Below are 19,741 nucleotides of genomic sequence, written 5' to 3'. Positions count from 1 at the left end.
AATGTAGTGTATAATAATAGTAATATGAATCTAGTCTCGAGGAATAACGGGGGCAAACCCCTTTACAACAACAACAACAGCAGCAGCAGCAGCAACGCGGGTAGCTGCAGGGCTGTGGTTTTTGTAAATTCTCTAAATTATCGTTTAAATATGACAGATGAGTAGATGATGAAGTAATCAGTGTGTTGCCCTCACGGGCCAGAGGTGGTCTGCTGTGTGTGGCACAGCAGGGGGCGCTGCGCCGCGGCGTGTTGACGGAAGTGGTCGCTGCTGAGGAGCAGGAACTGTCAGCGGACAGCCTCAGCCTGCCGGAACTCGAGAAGAGTCCGGCGGTGTGTGCTCGGTAAGGAGTTTAATTTCCCGCTGTGGTTTCTCCAGAACCGGCTTTGAGGAGTCTGCTCCACGGACAAACCGCCGCCCGGACGCAATAGTACGAATCCTACTATGGCCACGCCAAGACCCGCCTTCACGATGCCCTCTCCTCTGCCTCTGATTGGCGTCTTCACACCAGCCACGCTGGTTCGCTGCGCTGTGCGCTTTACACCGCCCACACACCATGTTTTCGTCGCCCACACACCATTTTTAAAAGGTAAGTAGCCTATTATTTACAAAAAAGAAAAAAGAAGCAAAAGCAAAATTGAAGATAGTAGTAGTAAGCTTAGATTCGTGAAGAACGAAAATTTATAGAAATTGTCATTTTGATCCAAGTATTGAGAGTGAGGAGTCACGTGCCGATTTGAGCAGCCAGTCGGCCATGATGGAAGGAGACGCTATCGGTTGCCAGGGGCAACACATCAGAACATCACAGAGACGGACTAAATTCTAGCTCTTTTTTGCGCCAACAGATGAACAAATTACAAGAAAGAATAAGGAGAAAGTAAATCACTGGAGCAGTTTTTAACACAGCGGTGATTTCCGGTATTGTAAAACAGTAAATTACGGAGTAGACGATTTTGTTTTGCCCATAGACTAGTAAGGCTTTTGCCACCGGAATCCTTCCATCATGGCGGAGAAGGGGGGAGGGGCTCTGACATGGATGTATTAGGGCTCTGAGCTGTGACGACAACTCCTCACTCTCAATAGGCATCCCGCCTATTTAACTCATTGAGTGCCGCGCTCTTTTCCAAAGTTTTAGTCAAGTGTACCGGCAATTTAGACCATTTCTGATGATTTTTGTAGAGCCACGGCGTATTCTATATTATTGCCACCAACATGGCTCATTTGAAAGGTGAAACTTTCTGCTTCAAATGGCCACAAACCGTTTGTTTCTACGTGCCTCCGTTCCTGAGAAAACTCAAGCTAAATATGGCCGGTTTTCATCATAATTCCCTGCTTTTTTTCTAGAAAATGAGATATAGGTTATTAAAGCAGAAGTAAGTTATATATTTGTGTTAATATAAGTCTTAAAAAGTTCTATCTTCCGACAGCAATCACTTACATAGAGTGTTTGGACCGAAACACGGGTCTGTCAGTCACTCTGCTCTGCTCTGAGCCGAGGAGAAAACTTTTCTCGTATCCTACAGTTTTTATTCAATGAGGAGAGAGAACGGCATGCAGGGCTGTGTGTGCAGCCAAGGGATGCGCCTGAATGTGGTGACGTAGGGACGAGGACTGTTATGGTGGTGCGTTCAGTTTTTCCGACCTGTGAAGTCGTACCAATTCGATCTGGTGCGAGTTCACGGGTCGGAAGTTACGAGTGGCCGTTATAGTGACTTTCACAGGTAAAACAGGTCGGAAAAACACGAGTGGGTTGCCTGAAACGCTACAAAGTCGTAAGTTGTGACTTGAAGCTGTAATTTACGGTTTCAAAAGCCTGCCTGGAACGCAGCATTAGCCAAAACGACCGGATCGCTTACTTCTGCTTTAACTAACATATAATCATAAATGTTTTGGAAACATCAACACCTCCCTGTCTGTGGTCTATAAGCTAGCTCACTTTCCTCGCCATGTTAGCTCAAGAAAACTCTGGATTTTTACATTTCACTGTTATTTTAGTTAAATAATCAATCCAGTCAAACATTTATCAAGCTGTTCTTATTCAATTAGTTGACCTCCCCTCTGTCAAAATGATGCCTCATTCTGAACAGAGTCAAGTGCACCAGCAGCAGCAGCAGCTCTCTGTCAGCCCCCAACTCCCCCTGCCCCTGAACCAGCCCCAGTGCCCCCACATGAGGAAGGAGGTGAGCAGCTGTGTGTGTTGAAATAATAATAATAAATTCTACTACAGTCTCAACGCAATACAAAGGTGAATCTGTTATTATGGAAAAGATCATTAAAATGAATGAAATAAAAATCATTTTGAACAATTTTAATGGTTTAAAAACCATAAAGCCTTATAAAAAATTAAATAGAAGAAGAGCAGTAAGAACAAAGGAGAAAATTTGTGATGTGTGCAACAGACTGGGGTGACTGCTCTCAACCCAATCAGAGAAGTTGGTGACTATGCTATTACAAATAAATGAATGAAAATGAATTCTATTGTATTCACAGTGCTCAGTTCTTCCCCTACTGTACATGTCAACTGTCATGTTGTTCTTCTTTCACAAATATGGTAATGATAGTCAAAAATACCATCAAAATGCATAATTGTATGTAAAATAGCATAAAAATTTTTTGCCACTGTGTTGGGGGCCCTGTAAAGATTCTTTTCATGGGGCCCAAAATCTCTAGCGCCGCCCCTGGTCATAAATATGTGCATTTGTTGTAGGATACATGTACCGGTTTTATAACTTTCATCAACTTAATACGCGCTCAAAGGTGTCGCTCAGATAACGGTGCACTTTGTGTCAAACAGCTGCATTTATAAGGCGCTCTGTATGAAGTGGCGGTGATAAATATTACACTTGTATCATTGGCCCTAGTTGATTAGTAATAGTTCTAGGGATATAGTGCTGTTTTTAATCATATAGTGGAGCGCAGTATATGCATAAATAGGCTTAGCCTACATTAATTGTGTATTTCAAGACATTGCAGCAAAACATCAGTTTCAGTTAGTGCATCAGGACAGCTCATAATTTTGAGCATAGTTTTAGTCGGTGCAATGGGGTCACTCAGTGTTGTTTTACTCTATAATAGGATAAAATTGGTTCTTATAACTGACTGATCATTTATGAAAGTAATTAAATGTGTTTTCAATTTACATACACCATTTTATCCTGTTCTGGCAGAGACCATGACTTTTCAACAAACTACACTTGAGAGGTAAGACATAAACTCTGTGTTTGGTGTAGGAGTCCATAATTTCATCTTCTATTGTGTTGATGAACTGTGGTACCTATGCTTACTCAAGATATCAGTGTTTTGTAATGTGCTGATGTTTCAAGAGGTCATCTTCTTTTTTTTTCTTTTTTTTTTTGTCATCAGCAGTATGGCAGTTAAAGTTAAATGGTGCCATATTTGCCAGACACCTGGTAACTTGGAGCAGTTGGAGGAGCTTGAGGTTAGGTGCAAATATAACTACTCAGTGACAAGATTTTGCATAAGATGAAACTGGAACACCAAGTAACCTTATTGTCTTTAAATATTGTCAACAAATACATTGTCATTTCTTCCTTTATTTCCTTTTACTTATATTGACACTCTGGATGACAGAAACTCTTACCATCGGGCTTCAATCATGTAATTTGCATGAAGGAAGATGAGGTCCGAACACAAATTAAAGTAAGACTCTCCACTAGAGAGGAAGTGGAGAAATGGTTGCAGGATTTCCAGCATTCCTCCACCGTAACATGGAGGATAGCCAGGACATATCCTGAGTCAGGGAGGTACAACAGTTACAGAGTAAGTGTAGCATGAAAGAGTAGCGTTTTTCCCTAGCAATTGTCTGCAATACAGAATGAATACACATGAACAAAAAAGTACCGCAAGCAGGCCTATTGATGCTGTATATATTGAACAGGTTGATCTCAGATGCCAACATAAAACATATGGATCTGGGCCAAAAAACACTAACTGCCCTGCCACCCTGTTCCTTGTCCTCAAGAGAAGCATGGAGGACAGGAGGTCAAGGTAAAATTCAATTCAATTCTGTGCACTGTGCCTTGACATCATTAAGGAACATTTAGTAACACAGACAAATGATGTGTATCTTTTGATAACTTTGATGTGCTGGGCTTTTCTGCCTGCCACAGGTCAAGAGATCAGCACAGGGCGGAGGGTTACCTCCTATTTGTGAACTGGAGGAACCAGCACAATCACCGCCTTGCCTGTGCTGATGCCCTCAGTAAGAGGGATGTGCCAAGTAAGTGCACTCTTCACAACTTCTCAGATTTGTCCAATTGTTTGGCTTGGCCCTAACATTAAACATTATAGTTAATTCAATTGCTGTTCAATCCATCCAGGCACATCAGAAGAAGGTACAGGTCTCGAGAGGCAGCTTGACGACATTGTCAGTTTCCTCAAAACAAAGCTGCAGGAGGACATTACCTTCACTGCACCAGTGAAGTCATTTATCAATAACTTTCGGAAACTGAAAACTGACAGTGCTGTACAGTCAGCATTGTTCAGTTTTGGCTTCCCCCAAACCAGCACTGCAATTGGTGTACAACCGACTGCAGTGTCAAGGAGGAAGTCAGCTTTGGGAGGAAGAGCCCTTGAAGGCGGTAGACCCCCTAAAAGCTCCAGAAGGGATCGTCCCTACACCAGGAAAGGGAGGGCCAAAGCTGTACCCCACAGCCTGTCTTTCTGTGTGCAGGAAAATACCCCCCTTGCCAAAAACCACTAGTTGCTGGACACTAGTTAGTGCCGCACTAATCCTCCTCCTTGTATAATACCATTATAAATTATTTTCTAAATCTACTGTTCTAAATCTAAATCTACTGTGTACTGTTCTACTGTTCATTTTTTACAAATCGGTTCATTTCTAATCATTCTGCATAGACTGTCAAATACTTTTTTCATTGTAGGCCTATTGTTTATTTGGTTTTACTTTTTGTAATTGTTTGTTCTTAAAATACGCTAATCTAAATTCTATGGATGTATGCATACATGCTGACACCGATGTGTCCTGTTATAAGTGCCTTTGATATTTTTGTATACACATCAATAAAAATATGAAACAGAAATCCGTTCATTTCAATCACATTTATTCAGTTCTACTGTTCATTTTTACAAATCTATACAAACCTGAACAGATAATATTTCTTAAGTGTCTGAGTTGCATTATCACAAACAACAACGTATAGGCTAAGAGAGAGATAAAAACATGGATTCCAGTTCCAGTTGAAAAAACATAGCCTAATTGAGTGCTGATAATCAGCATGACTTTCACTGTACACTGTTTTTCAAGATGACTTGTGTACTGTAATGACAATAACTGGGAGCATGTGTCTGTTATTGGGTTAAGTTGGCCAATATTGTTGTGTTTATTGAAACAATTTTGCGCCACATAACTGATTTGCATTATGTTTGTAACTGTAAAGCACAGATGAGAGTGCTGAAAACTGAGCAAAATGTTTATGGGTTAGGATAAGGCATCATCAAAAGGCATCATTCCTGTATTTTTTTTTTTTTTAATTTTTTGTATATCTTGTAAACCTACTTATTTGGTGATGAATAAACTGTTATCATTTACCCCACTCCCCGAGTATTTTCTACTCCGTTATGAATTATTGATACACTGGGTTTTTTCACATGCCGGTGAAACAACTTGATATAATTTTTTCGTATGAACGTGAAATATACCTAAAAACAGAACAAACTGTAAAAGAAAAACCGGCCGGCGAAACAACAGATCTCTTTCGACTTCCTATTAGTAATAACAACGGAAATCACGTGTTCGTCCAGAAGCTTGCAGAGCTCAGCCAATCAGAGGCGGAGTAAGGCGGGTCTTTTTACAGTCTATGGAGTTGTCGTGGCCATAGCAAAGACGGTTCTCAATATTAGAAGTTCTCTGTTTATACGTACATTGAATATCTTTGGTCATAGTAGGACTCGTAATATCGCAGGACGCGCGGCGTGCCCGGTACCGACCTGTCAATAATGGCGGCCGTCGACGTGGAGGACGAGAGCATCCTGGCGTCGATCTTTAAGGACAGCTTCCCGGACAGCTGGAGGGACAACCCGGACTTCACCGCCTACCTGTCCGAGCTCAGCTCCTTCGGGGTGGAGAAGCTGGGCCGGGAGCCGGAGCGGCTGGCGGAGGAGCGGGCTCAGATCCTGCAGCAGACCCGGGAGCTGGCCTTCTCCAACTACCAGACCTTCATCCGCACCGCCGACTGCACCGAGCACATCTACCGGGACTTCGGCCGGGTGGAGAGCAGCGTGTCCCGGCTGCTCGACAAGCTGCCCGGCTTCGGGGAGAAATGCAGGTCGGTAATAGATGACCGAGGCTGGACGGGATCAGGGCTCCAGACTAACTAGTGGCCCCATAACTCAACATTTTAGGAGTGTAAACAGAAAAATCAGGGGCACAAATAGACTTGCAAAGCAAATATTCACATTTCCTATTCCTTCATGATCATCATACACCTTGGCCTGACATCTGTAATGACAGATGACAGATTCTTTGAGTGTTTAAAAAAAACGGCAATTTATTGGTTGCCCATGTGCAAGTAGATGAAAAATGTACTTGCACTGTCTCAAATTTTAGGGGCAAAATGATCCCGTTTAGGGGCAGTCTGGAGCCCACACACACATCCTTGTAATGCTATCTTTGTGAGGACATGTAATTGACATAATGTATTCCCTAGCCCCTTACCCTAACCTTAACCATTAACCTAAGTTAAACCCAATGGGCTTCATGCACAGCTCCACTACTTCCTGAAATAAGACAGCTTGTTTATTTCCTGTCTTACATTATTGGACCAATTGATTAATCCAGGTGTGTCTGACCTCACAACAATGGTCAGACACACCTGGATTAATCAATAGGTCCAATAATGTAAGACAGGAAATAAACGAGCTGTCTTATTTCAGGAAGTAGTGGAGCTGTGCATAAACCCACTGCCCCTAAACGGGATCATTTTGCCCCTAAAATTTGAGACAGTGCAAGTACATTTTTCATCTACTTGCACATGGGCAACCAATAAATTGCCGTTTTTTTTTAAACACTCAAAGAATCTGTCATCTGTCATTACAGATGTCAGGCCAAGGTGTATGATGATCATGAAGGAATAGGAAATGTGAATATTTGCTTTGCAAGTCTATTTGTGCCCCTGATTTTTCTGTTTACACTCCTAAAATGTTGAGTTATGGGGCCACTAGTTAGTCTGGAGCCCTGATCCCGTCCAGCCTCGGTCATCTATTACCGACCTGCATTTCTCCCCGAAGCCGGGCAGCTTGTCGAGCAGCCGGGACACGCTGCTCTCCACCCGGCCGAAGTCCCGGTAGATGTGCTCGGTGCAGTCGGCGGTGCGGATGAAGGTCTGGTAGTTGGAGAAGGCCAGCTCCCGGGTCTGCTGCAGGATCTGAGCCCGCTCCTCCGCCAGCCGCTCCGGCTCCCGGCCCAGCTTCTCCACCCCGAAGGAGCTGAGCTCGGACAGGTAGGCGGTGAAGTCCGGGTTGTCCCTCCAGCTGTCCGGGAAGCTGTCCTTAAAGATCGACGCCAGGATGCTCTCGTCCTCCACGTCGACGGCCGCCATTATTGACAGGTCGGTACCGGGCACGCCGCGCGTCCTGCGATATTACGAGTCCTACTATGACCAAAGATATTCAATGTACGTATAAACAGAGAACTTCTAATATTGAGAACCGTCTTTGCTATGGCCACGACAACTCCATAGACTGTAAAAGACCCGCCTTACTCCGCCTCTGATTGGCTGAGCTCTGCAAGCTTCTGGACGAACACGTGATTTCCGTTGTTATTACTAATAGGAAGTCGAAAGAGATCTGTTGTTTCGCCGGCCGGTTTTTCTTTTACAGTTTGTTCTGTTTTTAGGTATATTTCACGTTCATACGAAAAAATTATATCAAGTTGTTTCACCGGCATGTGAAAAAACCCAGTGTATCAATAATTCATAACGGAGTAGAAAATACTCGGGGAGTGGGGTAAATGATAACAGTTTATTCATCACCAAATAAGTAGGTTTACAAGATATACAAAAAATTAAAAAAAAAAAAAATACAGGAATGATGCCTTTTGATGATGCCTTATCCTAACCCATAAACATTTTGCTCAGTTTTCAGCACTCTCATCTGTGCTTTACAGTTACAAACATAATGCAAATCAGTTATGTGGCGCAAAATTGTTTCAATAAACACAACAATATTGGCCAACTTAACCCAATAACAGACACATGCTCCCAGTTATTGTCATTACAGTACACAAGTCATCTTGAAAAACAGTGTACAGTGAAAGTCATGCTGATTATCAGCACTCAATAGGCTATGTTTTTTCAACTGGAACTGGAATCCATGTTTTTATCTCTCTCTTAGCCTATACGTTGTTGTTTGTGATAATGCAACTCAGACACTTAAGAAATATTATCTGTTCAGGTTTGTATAGATTTGTAAAAATGAACAGTAGAACTGAATAAATGTGATTGAAATGAACGGATTTCTGTTTCATATTTTTATTGATGTGTATACAAAAATATCAAAGGCACTTATAACAGGACACATCGGTGTCAGCATGTATGCATACATCCATAGAATTTAGATTAGCGTATTTTAAGAACAAACAATTACAAAAAGTAAAACCAAATAAACAATAGGCCTACAATGAAAAAAGTATTTGACAGTCTATGCAGAATGATTAGAAATGAACCGATTTGTAAAAAATGAACAGTAGAACAGTACACAGTAGATTTAGATTTAGAACAGTAGATTTAGAAAATAATTTATAATGGTATTATACAAGGAGGAGGATTAGTGCGGCACTAACTAGTGTCCAGCAACTAGTGGTTTTTGGCAAGGGGGGTATTTTCCTGCACACAGAAAGACAGGCTGTGGGGTACAGCTTTGGCCCTCCCTTTCCTGGTGTAGGGACGATCCCTTCTGGAGCTTTTAGGGGGTCTACCGCCTTCAAGGGCTCTTCCTCCCAAAGCTGACTTCCTCCTTGACACTGCAGTCGGTTGTACACCAATTGCAGTGCTGGTTTGGGGGAAGCCAAAACTGAACAATGCTGACTGTACAGCACTGTCAGTTTTCAGTTTCCGAAGTTATTGATAAATGACTTCACTGGTGCAGTGAAGGTAATGTCCTCCTGCAGCTTTGTTTTGAGGAAACTGACAATGTCGTCAAGCTGCCTCTCGAGACCTGTACCTTCTTCTGATGTGCCTGGATGGATTGAACAGCAATTGAATTAACTATAATGTTTAATGTTAGGGCCAAGCCAAACAATTGGACAAATCTGAGAAGTTGTGAAGAGTGCACTTACTTGGCACATCCCTCTTACTGAGGGCATCAGCACAGGCAAGGCGGTGATTGTGCTGGTTCCTCCAGTTCACAAATAGGAGGTAACCCTCCGCCCTGTGCTGATCTCTTGACCTGTGGCAGGCAGAAAAGCCCAGCACATCAAAGTTATCAAAAGATACACATCATTTGTCTGTGTTACTAAATGTTCCTTAATGATGTCAAGGCACAGTGCACAGAATTGAATTGAATTTTACCTTGACCTCCTGTCCTCCATGCTTCTCTTGAGGACAAGGAACAGGGTGGCAGGGCAGTTAGTGTTTTTTGGCCCAGATCCATATGTTTTATGTTGGCATCTGAGATCAACCTGTTCAATATATACAGCATCAATAGGCCTGCTTGCGGTACTTTTTTGTTCATGTGTATTCATTCTGTATTGCAGACAATTGCTAGGGAAAAACGCTACTCTTTCATGCTACACTTACTCTGTAACTGTTGTACCTCCCTGACTCAGGATATGTCCTGGCTATCCTCCATGTTACGGTGGAGGAATGCTGGAAATCCTGCAACCATTTCTCCACTTCCTCTCTAGTGGAGAGTCTTACTTTAATTTGTGTTCGGACCTCATCTTCCTTCATGCAAATTACATGATTGAAGCCCGATGGTAAGAGTTTCTGTCATCCAGAGTGTCAATATAAGTAAAAGGAAATAAAGGAAGAAATGACAATGTATTTGTTGACAATATTTAAAGACAATAAGGTTACTTGGTGTTCCAGTTTCATCTTATGCAAAATCTTGTCACTGAGTAGTTATATTTGCACCTAACCTCAAGCTCCTCCAACTGCTCCAAGTTACCAGGTGTCTGGCAAATATGGCACCATTTAACTTTAACTGCCATACTGCTGATGACAAAAAAAAAAAGAAAAAAAAAGAAGATGACCTCTTGAAACATCAGCACATTACAAAACACTGATATCTTGAGTAAGCATAGGTACCACAGTTCATCAACACAATAGAAGATGAAATTATGGACTCCTACACCAAACACAGAGTTTATGTCTTACCTCTCAAGTGTAGTTTGTTGAAAAGTCATGGTCTCTGCCAGAACAGGATAAAATGGTGTATGTAAATTGAAAACACATTTAATTACTTTCATAAATGATCAGTCAGTTATAAGAACCAATTTTATCCTATTATAGAGTAAAACAACACTGAGTGACCCCATTGCACCGACTAAAACTATGCTCAAAATTATGAGCTGTCCTGATGCACTAACTGAAACTGATGTTTTGCTGCAATGTCTTGAAATACACAATTAATGTAGGCTAAGCCTATTTATGCATATACTGCGCTCCACTATATGATTAAAAACAGCACTATATCCCTAGAACTATTACTAATCAACTAGGGCCAATGATACAAGTGTAATATTTATCACCGCCACTTCATACAGAGCGCCTTATAAATGCAGCTGTTTGACACAAAGTGCACCGTTATCTGAGCGACACCTTTGAGCGCGTATTAAGTTGATGAAAGTTATAAAACCGGTACATGTATCCTACAACAAATGCACATATTTATGACCAGGGGCGGCGCTAGAGATTTTGGGCCCCATGAAAAGAATCTTTACAGGGCCCCCAACACAGTGGCAAAAAATTTTTATGCTATTTTACATACAATTATGCATTTTGATGGTATTTTTGACTATCATTACCATATTTGTGAAAGAAGAACAACATGACAGTTGACATGTACAGTAGGGGAAGAACTGAGCACTGTGAATACAATAGAATTCATTTTCATTCATTTATTTGTAATAGCATAGTCACCAACTTCTCTGATTGGGTTGAGAGCAGTCACCCCAGTCTGTTGCACACATCACAAATTTTCTCCTTTGTTCTTACTGCTCTTCTTCTATTTAATTTTTTATAAGGCTTTATGGTTTTTAAACCATTAAAATTGTTCAAAATGATTTTTATTTCATTCATTTTAATGATCTTTTCCATAATAACAGATTCACCTTTGTATTGCGTTGAGACTGTAGTAGAATTTATTATTATTATTTCAACACACACAGCTGCTCACCTCCTTCCTCATGTGGGGGCACTGGGGCTGGTTCAGGGGCAGGGGGAGTTGGGGGCTGACAGAGAGCTGCTGCTGCTGCTGGTGCACTTGACTCTGTTCAGAATGAGGCATCATTTTGACAGAGGGGAGGTCAACTAATTGAATAAGAACAGCTTGATAAATGTTTGACTGGATTGATTATTTAACTAAAATAACAGTGAAATGTAAAAATCCAGAGTTTTCTTGAGCTAACATGGCGAGGAAAGTGAGCTAGCTTATAGACCACAGACAGGGAGGTGTTGATGTTTCCAAAACATTTATGATTATATGTTAGTTAAAGCAGAAGTAAGCGATCCGGTCGTTTTGGCTAATGCTGCGTTCCAGGCAGGCTTTTGAAACCGTAAATTACAGCTTCAAGTCACAACTTACGACTTTGTAGCGTTTCAGGCAACCCACTCGTGTTTTTCCGACCTGTTTTACCTGTGAAAGTCACTATAACGGCCACTCGTAACTTCCGACCCGTGAACTCGCACCAGATCGAATTGGTACGACTTCACAGGTCGGAAAAACTGAACGCACCACCATAACAGTCCTCGTCCCTACGTCACCACATTCAGGCGCATCCCTTGGCTGCACACACAGCCCTGCATGCCGTTCTCTCTCCTCATTGAATAAAAACTGTAGGATACGAGAAAAGTTTTCTCCTCGGCTCAGAGCAGAGCAGAGTGACTGACAGACCCGTGTTTCGGTCCAAACACTCTATGTAAGTGATTGCTGTCGGAAGATAGAACTTTTTAAGACTTATATTAACACAAATATATAACTTACTTCTGCTTTAATAACCTATATCTCATTTTCTAGAAAAAAAGCAGGGAATTATGATGAAAACCGGCCATATTTAGCTTGAGTTTTCTCAGGAACGGAGGCACGTAGAAACAAACGGTTTGTGGCCATTTGAAGCAGAAAGTTTCACCTTTCAAATGAGCCATGTTGGTGGCAATAATATAGAATACGCCGTGGCTCTACAAAAATCATCAGAAATGGTCTAAATTGCCGGTACACTTGACTAAAACTTTGGAAAAGAGCGCGGCACTCAATGAGTTAAATAGGCGGGATGCCTATTGAGAGTGAGGAGTTGTCGTCACAGCTCAGAGCCCTAATACATCCATGTCAGAGCCCCTCCCCCCTTCTCCGCCATGATGGAAGGATTCCGGTGGCAAAAGCCTTACTAGTCTATGGGCAAAACAAAATCGTCTACTCCGTAATTTACTGTTTTACAATACCGGAAATCACCGCTGTGTTAAAAACTGCTCCAGTGATTTACTTTCTCCTTATTCTTTCTTGTAATTTGTTCATCTGTTGGCGCAAAAAAGAGCTAGAATTTAGTCCGTCTCTGTGATGTTCTGATGTGTTGCCCCTGGCAACCGATAGCGTCTCCTTCCATCATGGCCGACTGGCTGCTCAAATCGGCACGTGACTCCTCACTCTCAATACTTGGATCAAAATGACAATTTCTATAAATTTTCGTTCTTCACGAATCTAAGCTTACTACTACTATCTTCAATTTTGCTTTTGCTTCTTTTTTCTTTTTTGTAAATAATAGGCTACTTACCTTTTAAAAATGGTGTGTGGGCGACGAAAACATGGTGTGTGGGCGGTGTAAAGCGCACAGCGCAGCGAACCAGCGTGGCTGGTGTGAAGACGCCAATCAGAGGCAGAGGAGAGGGCATCGTGAAGGCGGGTCTTGGCGTGGCCATAGTAGGATTCGTACTATTGCGTCCGGGCGGCGGTTTGTCCGTGGAGCAGACTCCTCAAAGCCGGTTCTGGAGAAACCACAGCGGGAAATTAAACTCCTTACCGAGCACACACCGCCGGACTCTTCTCGAGTTCCGGCAGGCTGAGGCTGTCCGCTGACAGTTCCTGCTCCTCAGCAGCGACCACTTCCGTCAACACGCCGCGGCGCAGCGCCCCCTGCTGTGCCACACACAGCAGACCACCTCTGGCCCGTGAGGGCAACACACTGATTACTTCATCATCTACTCATCTGTCATATTTAAACGATAATTTAGAGAATTTACAAAAACCACAGCCCTGCAGCTACCCGCGTTGCTGCTGCTGCTGCTGTTGTTGTTGTTGTAAAGGGGTTTGCCCCCGTTATTCCTCGAGACTAGATTCATATTACTATTATTATACACTACATTATTACACTGTTCAAATTAATAGGCCTACAAACACAGAACCATCTCAAATTCACGAGAAGCTGACTAAATTAGAACTAGCTATAAAAAATGATCAGAATCCATTAGACTCACCAATTAGCCTACTGAGCAGGAACTCCTAAAGAAACTGCAGACCCTCAAATCAAAAAAAAAAAAGAAGAAGCTTGTGGGCCTGATGGCATCCTGAATGAGATGCTAAAACATATGAAAAAAAAATTCCAACTGACCATATTAAAACTGTTCAATTTGGTTCTGAGTGTAGGTTTTTTCCCTCAGATCTTTAATCTCGGATTTATAACCCCAATCTATAAAAACTGAGACAAATTTGACCCTAATGATTATCGAGGCATCTGTGTGAACAGTAATCTGGGGAAAGTTTTCTGTAATATTACACTAGACTTATGAACTTCATTACCAAACACAATGTCTTGAGACAAAACAACGCACAACCGATCATATTTACACCCTACATACCCTAATTGATAAACATATAGGCTAAACCAAAATAAAACTAAAATGTATGCCTGTTTTATTGACTTCCAAAAGGCATTTGACTCTATTTGGCATGGCTATAAAATGCTTGAGAGTGGTATAAGGGCTAAAACCTATGATATTATTAAATCAATGTATTCTGGCAATATATGCACTGTAAAAATGGGTAAAATGAGGACAGAATACTTTATCCAAGGTCGAGGCATCCGTCAGGGCTGCAACCTCAGCCCTGCACTCTTCAATATCTATGAATTGGCAACTTTGCAACAATTTATACAGTGTCTATTTATTTCTATACTGCAGATGTTGTTTTCTTTAATTGTTATGATTATTATTTTTAATTCCAAATGCTTGCTTTGGCAATATATACAATGTATGTCATGCCAATAAAGCCATTTGAATTGAATTGAATTGAATATTATAAAACAGAACAGAATAACAGAATAAATCACATTCCCTAGGTTTTTAATAAATTTTGCAAAGAGGAAAACTATTTCCATTCATAAGGTTTTTCAAACGTTCTAGACAAAAATCTAAGCCAATTGTGCATTGCAAAAACACACTACCTGTGAATAACACAGCCATTCTCTTTCTGTTACACACTCAGTTTGTGTTTGAAATGCAATTTTTGAGAAAACTACCGGCACTCCGGACGTGCCTGACAAGTTACAAAACAATGTAACTTTTCCAGCTCACCATGACCCCATAATGAGAAGCCCTTGACCTTGGTAGGCCCCTGTGGTTCAGCCCAGGTAAGCCCGTGCAAGCAGCCTTGCAACAACAAGGTGTGTCAATACACGTGTTGGCGTTAACAAATATAGCCTAATCAATTAAATGAACAAGCAAATTACTTCTTACTGTCAACTGTTGTTTAAAATCAGACAGATTGATTAATTTGTTAGTTGGGTGAAATAAACTTGGAAACGTACATAGACAGAAGGAAGGATTTGGGTGGAGTAACCCTTTTCATGGCAGACATACGGTCCTCCGGCCGCCAGGGGGAGACGGCGCTAAGCAGTAGGTCCTAAGACAGCAGGCTCCGGTCCTCCGGTGTCCGTTCCTGCTGCCTGTAGCCTAGTTCCTGTCGGTGTCGGAGGCTGCACATCGAGGACCGCAGTAGGACCATTGTTTTTTTTCTCATTAACCGAGTTTCACGAGACGTGAGCGTTGAAGTTTATCTTATTTTATTGACCCAGCTAGGCTACATGTTCAGTACTAGTGTGTTGTGAGTTAGTGGGAAGGATTTGTTGATCTTTATGAACATAACTTGATAGATTTTTCCTACTTGATAAATACGCAAACTGTAGTGTGTGTGTGTGTGTGTGTGTGTGTGTGTGTGTGTGTGTGTGTGTGTGTGTGTGTGTGTGTGTGTGTGTGTATGTGTTCAGGTTGCTGTTACCAAATCATAATTGGAACATGGTCAACTTGGATGTCGTGCTCCCCATCTGAATTCTGACTTATATTATGAGGTTGATGGAGGGCAGTATTATAGCCTACTTGTGTTACCCTGGCGGGGGCCAAGCATGTCAGTTAAACAGTTTGATCCGACTGATAAGTCAAAAGTAAGACTGAATTAACACCACAGAACAGTCTAAACTACCTTTGTGAAACTGTCCCCTGACCTCAGATCTATTTCATATCAGCTCTAAATCTTCGCTTTGACCAATCAGATTCTCTTTCTTTCTTCAGATGCACATAACAATACAGGGAGGGCGGGCATTTGCCCCATCTGACACGCTTGCAAAGACTGCTGCAGGAAGTTCACTGTCCGTTCTGTCGCCATTGTGTTCCGCCGACAAAGCTGTGCAAGGTTAGATTCCACTTAGAAAGCCACTTCAAACGAGCCATTCCCCTCGAAGGTAATGTTTTCTACTTCTACTTCTCAGGAAGTTCAAACAGAGTCATGTTTAAAAAGCATGACAGACAGCATCTGCTTTGACTTATGTTGTTGTGTTTTAGGGTACACCATTCACAGATGTGGGTTAGGCTGTCGACCACAGTGGCACTACCACTGCATCTACTGCCCGTCAATGCTAGGCCGCAAACCAGACTTCATCAGACATCTGTCCTACTGCAAGAACAGGCATCCTGCTCTACCTTCCATCACCCAAACCCCAGTCCACCACCACCACCATCCCAGCTCCAACCTTCCCACGTGTGCAGGCCTGTAATCCAAAGAAAATGTCCCATATGCAAGCTTGTGTTGAACAGGAAAAATGTAAAGCGACACATTGAAAGGATACACACAGATAAACCAAGGGTCACAATGGCAAATCCCCACCCACAGAGTGAATGTATAGATCCGGAGGATGGAGCCGACACAGTCCACGAATCTTTCAGTACTTCCAGTTCTCCTGTGCATGTGCAAAATAAAGACTGTGGGGAGAATCAGCGTGTTTCCGTGGAGCTGTGCATAAACCCAATTATAACCTAAAGTCTTAACCCAAGTCTTAACCCTCAAACAGCCCTTGGAAAAAGTGAGGACCGGCCAAAATGTCCTCACTTCCCAAAAATGTTCTCACTCTGTTGGTTAAAAACTCTTTCCGGTCCTCACAACGTAGTATGTACAAGAACACACACACAGAGCTCAGGTGTCTCTCTGTCCAGGGGCTTCATGAAGGAGGCGGAGGAGATTGGAGCCAGCCGCCGGATGAACAGCCTGACACTGAACCGCCACACAGAGATCCTGGAGATCCTGGAGATCCCTCAGCTCATGGACACCTGCGTCAGGAACGGCTACTACGAGGAAGCTCTGGAGCTGGCTGCATACGTCAAGAGGCTGGAGAAGAAACACTCCTCACTGCCGGTCATCCAGGTGAGTCCAGGTGCAGCCGAGCACGCTGGGGACCGGAGTATTCAAGGTGCAGGCCGAAACACTTGGGAGGGAGGGAGATGTCGCCATCGGTTGATTCTCTATGACTTGTGTTTTCAGGGAATTGTGCGTGAGGTTCGTCAGTCAACGCAGCTGATGCTCAACCAGCTGTTGCAGCAGCTGCGTAGCAACTCGCAGCTTCCTGTCTGCCTGCGTGTGATTGGTTACCTGCGGAGGATGGACGTCTTCACCGAGGCGGAGCTGCGGGTCAAGTTCCTGCAGGCGCGCGGCACCTGGCTCAACTCCATCCTCGCTGCCATCCCCGAGGACGACCCCTACTTCCACATCACCAAAACCATCGAGGCGTGCAGGGTCCACCTGTTTGACATCATCACCCAGTACCGGGCCATCTTCTCCGACGAGGACCCACTGGTGCCCCCCGCCAGCGGGCAGGTGGCGGTCAACGAGGGCGCCATCTTCCACGGCTGGGTGGTGCAGAAGGTGGCGGAGTTCCTGGAGACGTTGGAGAGGGACCTGCAGCGGGGCGTGGGCGGGCGCTTGGACTCCCTGTTGGGGCAGTGCATGTACTTTGGCCTGTCCTTCAGCAGGGTGGGGGCGGATTTCCGGGGGCAACTGGCACCGATGTTCCAGCAGGTGGCGGCGGAGACGTTCAGACGAGCCGTGCAGGACGCCGTGGACAAGTTCCAGGAGGACATGAACCTGTACACGCTCATCACCCTGCCCTCGGTGCTGGGGGGGACCATACCCCCCATGGCCCCCAGCACCCAGCCCGGCACGCTGCAGCCCCCCATGGCCCTGCTGGACTTCCAGCCACTGGCCTGCTTCCTCAACAACATCCTGACCGCCTTCAACGACCTGCGGCTCTGCTGCCCGCTCGGCCTCGCCCACGAGGTCACCAGGTGTCTGGAGGACGCTCTGAGGATGGTGAGCATTTTGTTTCCTGCTAGGTGCAGAGCGGCCCGAGGCATGAGCGAACGGAGCGCCTGCTCAGGGCCCCAAAGAGTAATTCAATCTTTAGTGCATCACTTCTGTCAATCCCTAGAGAAATCCTGCGTAATTATAATTGCCCTTAATTGTTGTTGTTGCACTTGACATTGTTGTTACAGTTTATTTAAAACCAAAAATAAAAAAGCAGATGACACGTTTACAGAAAATGCATTGTCTATTAGTTTATTTTGTTAGTTTTAGTTGTAGGCCTAGATGACATTCAGTATCCTACCAAGTACTGTTTCATTTAAAAAATGTTTTGTTTTTTTGTGGCTTTTTTGCCTTTACTTGATAGCACATAGTGAGATAGACAGGAAAGGGGGAGAGAGAGAGGGGGAATGACATGCAGGAAAGGTCTGCCAGACGCGGGATTCGAACCGGGGACGCCTGCGTTGAGGACTGTAGCCTCTACATGGGGCGACCGCCTTAACCACTGCGCCATGCACCACCTCATCATTTTAAATATTAAACCCCAAGCTGCACTTTGGTACCATTTCAGATTAATAACCATGCCAAAGGAGGATGATGAATCGTGATGACAGATTACAAAAATGAAATACGTTTGTAGTAGGTGTCTAAATGATTAATAATCAGTACTATTGGCAGTAATAGAGGGCCCCAATATAACATTTTGCTTCGGGCCCAATGGAGACTTGGGCCGGCCCTGCTCGGTGACCGGCCACGTTTGCACAGGTGTGTTGAATGTTGTCGCTGCTCTTCTTTCTGGTCAGGTGACCCGTCAGATCCTGGTGTTCCACCGGGCCGAGGAGTCGGCATTCAGCAGCCGGGAGAAGGAGTTGTTCGTTCAGTTCTGCTGCTCCTACGCAGAAGATCTGCTGCCCTTCCTGAACCGCTGCCTGCAGGTCCTGTTCCCCCCGGCCCAGATCGCACTCATTTTGGGTGAGAACATCACATGACCACACACACCTATGACATCATCGTTCTCTCACAGGGTTCAGAAACACTGATTGGTTGCCCCCCTCCCCTTGCAGGTGTCCCTCCAACTCACCTGCACAAGTACGACAGCCTGGGCTGCATCGACCTCGCTGCCGTCCTCGAGCCTCTGGACTTTGTGCTTCCTCAGAGAGAAACATTAGCTCCGCCCCCACTGCCCGATGTCGACCTCACCGCCGAGCTGAGCAGCCTGACATTCGAGACACAGCTGAACGAACCAGTAACAGATCCAGACCCAACACTGACCCAGTCCGGTCCCACAGACCCAGAGTCTGGGACAGGATCTGAGCTGACAGAGCACAAGTCTGAGGCTGGAGATGAAGAGACGATTGAGGATGAAGAGTTTTCTCTGGAATGACACCAGATTCCGGGTTTAAACATTCCTCAGGGCGAAGTGGGTTTTAAAGAACTGGTGGAAGAATCGGTTTGGACAATGGGAGCTGGTAATGGGTGTGTTAATCTGCGCAAACTAAATAATAAATTAAAATAATTTGTTTGTTGTTTTCTGGTCAAACAGTTTGTGACACACAGCTGAACTGACAAATTAACTTGCAGATCTGATGATTTTGACAGTTGGTATTGGTCAGTGTGTAACAGTATCTGTACTCTGAGTCAGTGACACTGGCTGAGTCACTACAGACCTACTGCAGGTGAACACAGGTATTAAAGAGGAACTATGTAGGTCCAGTCGGCGGTCGCTTTTCTGCTGTTTTGCTAACCCTCCTCCTGGCCATGTGCATTTGTTTACAATGAAGCCCGCAAGAAATCAATCAATAGAACAGTACATAACGTTATATATCATATACGATGTTATATGTGTATAATTGTGTAGTTTAATCTGTCATAAACAAGGGATTACGGTTACGGGGCACGTTTGTGTTGTGGTGCGCAGCAACTTTTT

General features: G+C 43.8%; 3 protein-coding genes across 3 annotated transcripts; 2 read left to right on the top strand and 1 right to left on the bottom strand.

Moving 5' to 3' along the window:
• Window positions 1-297: 297 nt before the first annotated feature.
• On the top strand, window positions 298-4,420 carry LOC311005628 (uncharacterized protein). The gene is made up of 7 exons (XM_083998105.1): window positions 298-589; window positions 2,088-2,180; window positions 3,168-3,201; window positions 3,364-3,439; window positions 3,592-4,008; window positions 4,131-4,240; window positions 4,341-4,420. Exons 1-5 carry the CDS (start codon window positions 445-447, stop codon window positions 3,793-3,795), a joined length of 552 nt encoding a protein of 183 aa, XP_083854231.1. The 5' UTR covers window positions 298-444; the 3' UTR covers window positions 3,796-4,008; window positions 4,131-4,240; window positions 4,341-4,420.
• A 1,543-nt stretch (window positions 4,421-5,963) lies between these two features.
• cog8 (component of oligomeric golgi complex 8) lies at window positions 5,964-19,741 on the top strand. The gene is made up of 5 exons (XM_083993851.1): window positions 5,964-6,308; window positions 16,674-16,881; window positions 16,999-17,823; window positions 18,618-18,786; window positions 18,879-19,741. Exons 1-5 carry the CDS (start codon window positions 5,980-5,982, stop codon window positions 19,196-19,198), a joined length of 1,851 nt encoding a protein of 616 aa, XP_083849977.1. The 5' UTR covers window positions 5,964-5,979; the 3' UTR covers window positions 19,199-19,741.
• Window positions 9,188-13,259, bottom strand: LOC310984179 (uncharacterized protein). The gene is made up of 7 exons (XM_083969315.1): window positions 12,968-13,259; window positions 11,377-11,469; window positions 10,356-10,389; window positions 10,118-10,193; window positions 9,549-9,965; window positions 9,317-9,426; window positions 9,188-9,216 (listed from the first exon to the last, which is right to left on the bottom strand). The coding sequence occupies exons 1-5, from the start codon at window positions 13,110-13,112 to the stop codon at window positions 9,762-9,764; spliced, it is 552 nt and encodes a 183-aa protein (XP_083825441.1). The 5' UTR covers window positions 13,113-13,259; the 3' UTR covers window positions 9,188-9,216; window positions 9,317-9,426; window positions 9,549-9,761.

This window comes from Trachurus trachurus (assembly GCF_905171665.1).
Source record: "Trachurus trachurus genome assembly, chromosome: 3".
NCBI lineage: Eukaryota > Metazoa > Chordata > Actinopteri > Carangiformes > Carangidae > Trachurus > Trachurus trachurus.
This window is presented reverse-complemented; position numbering and strand designations above follow the sequence as displayed.

Excerpts from the sequence above, each read along its gene's own strand:
- LOC310984179 (XM_083969315.1), bottom strand. The coding sequence starts at position 13,112 with ATGGCCACGCCAAGACCCGCCTTCACGATGCCCTCTCCTCTGCCTCTG. Across the intron at positions 10,390-11,376 it reads GCCCCCACATGAGGAAGGAG|AGACCATGACTTTTCAACAA; the intron begins GTGAGCAGCTGT and ends CTGTTCTGGCAG. Across the intron at positions 9,966-10,117 it reads AGCAGTTGGAGGAGCTTGAG|AAACTCTTACCATCGGGCTT; the intron begins GTTAGGTGCAAA and ends TCTGGATGACAG.
- LOC311005628 (XM_083998105.1), top strand. The coding sequence starts at position 445 with ATGGCCACGCCAAGACCCGCCTTCACGATGCCCTCTCCTCTGCCTCTG. Across the intron at positions 590-2,087 it reads CCACACACCATTTTTAAAAG|AGTCAAGTGCACCAGCAGCA; the intron begins GTAAGTAGCCTA and ends CATTCTGAACAG. Across the intron at positions 2,181-3,167 it reads GCCCCCACATGAGGAAGGAG|AGACCATGACTTTTCAACAA; the intron begins GTGAGCAGCTGT and ends CTGTTCTGGCAG.
- cog8 (XM_083993851.1), top strand. The coding sequence starts at position 5,980 with ATGGCGGCCGTCGACGTGGAGGACGAGAGCATCCTGGCGTCGATCTTT. Across the intron at positions 6,309-16,673 it reads GGCTTCGGGGAGAAATGCAG|GGGCTTCATGAAGGAGGCGG; the intron begins GTCGGTAATAGA and ends CTCTCTGTCCAG. Across the intron at positions 16,882-16,998 it reads CCTCACTGCCGGTCATCCAG|GGAATTGTGCGTGAGGTTCG; the intron begins GTGAGTCCAGGT and ends TTGTGTTTTCAG.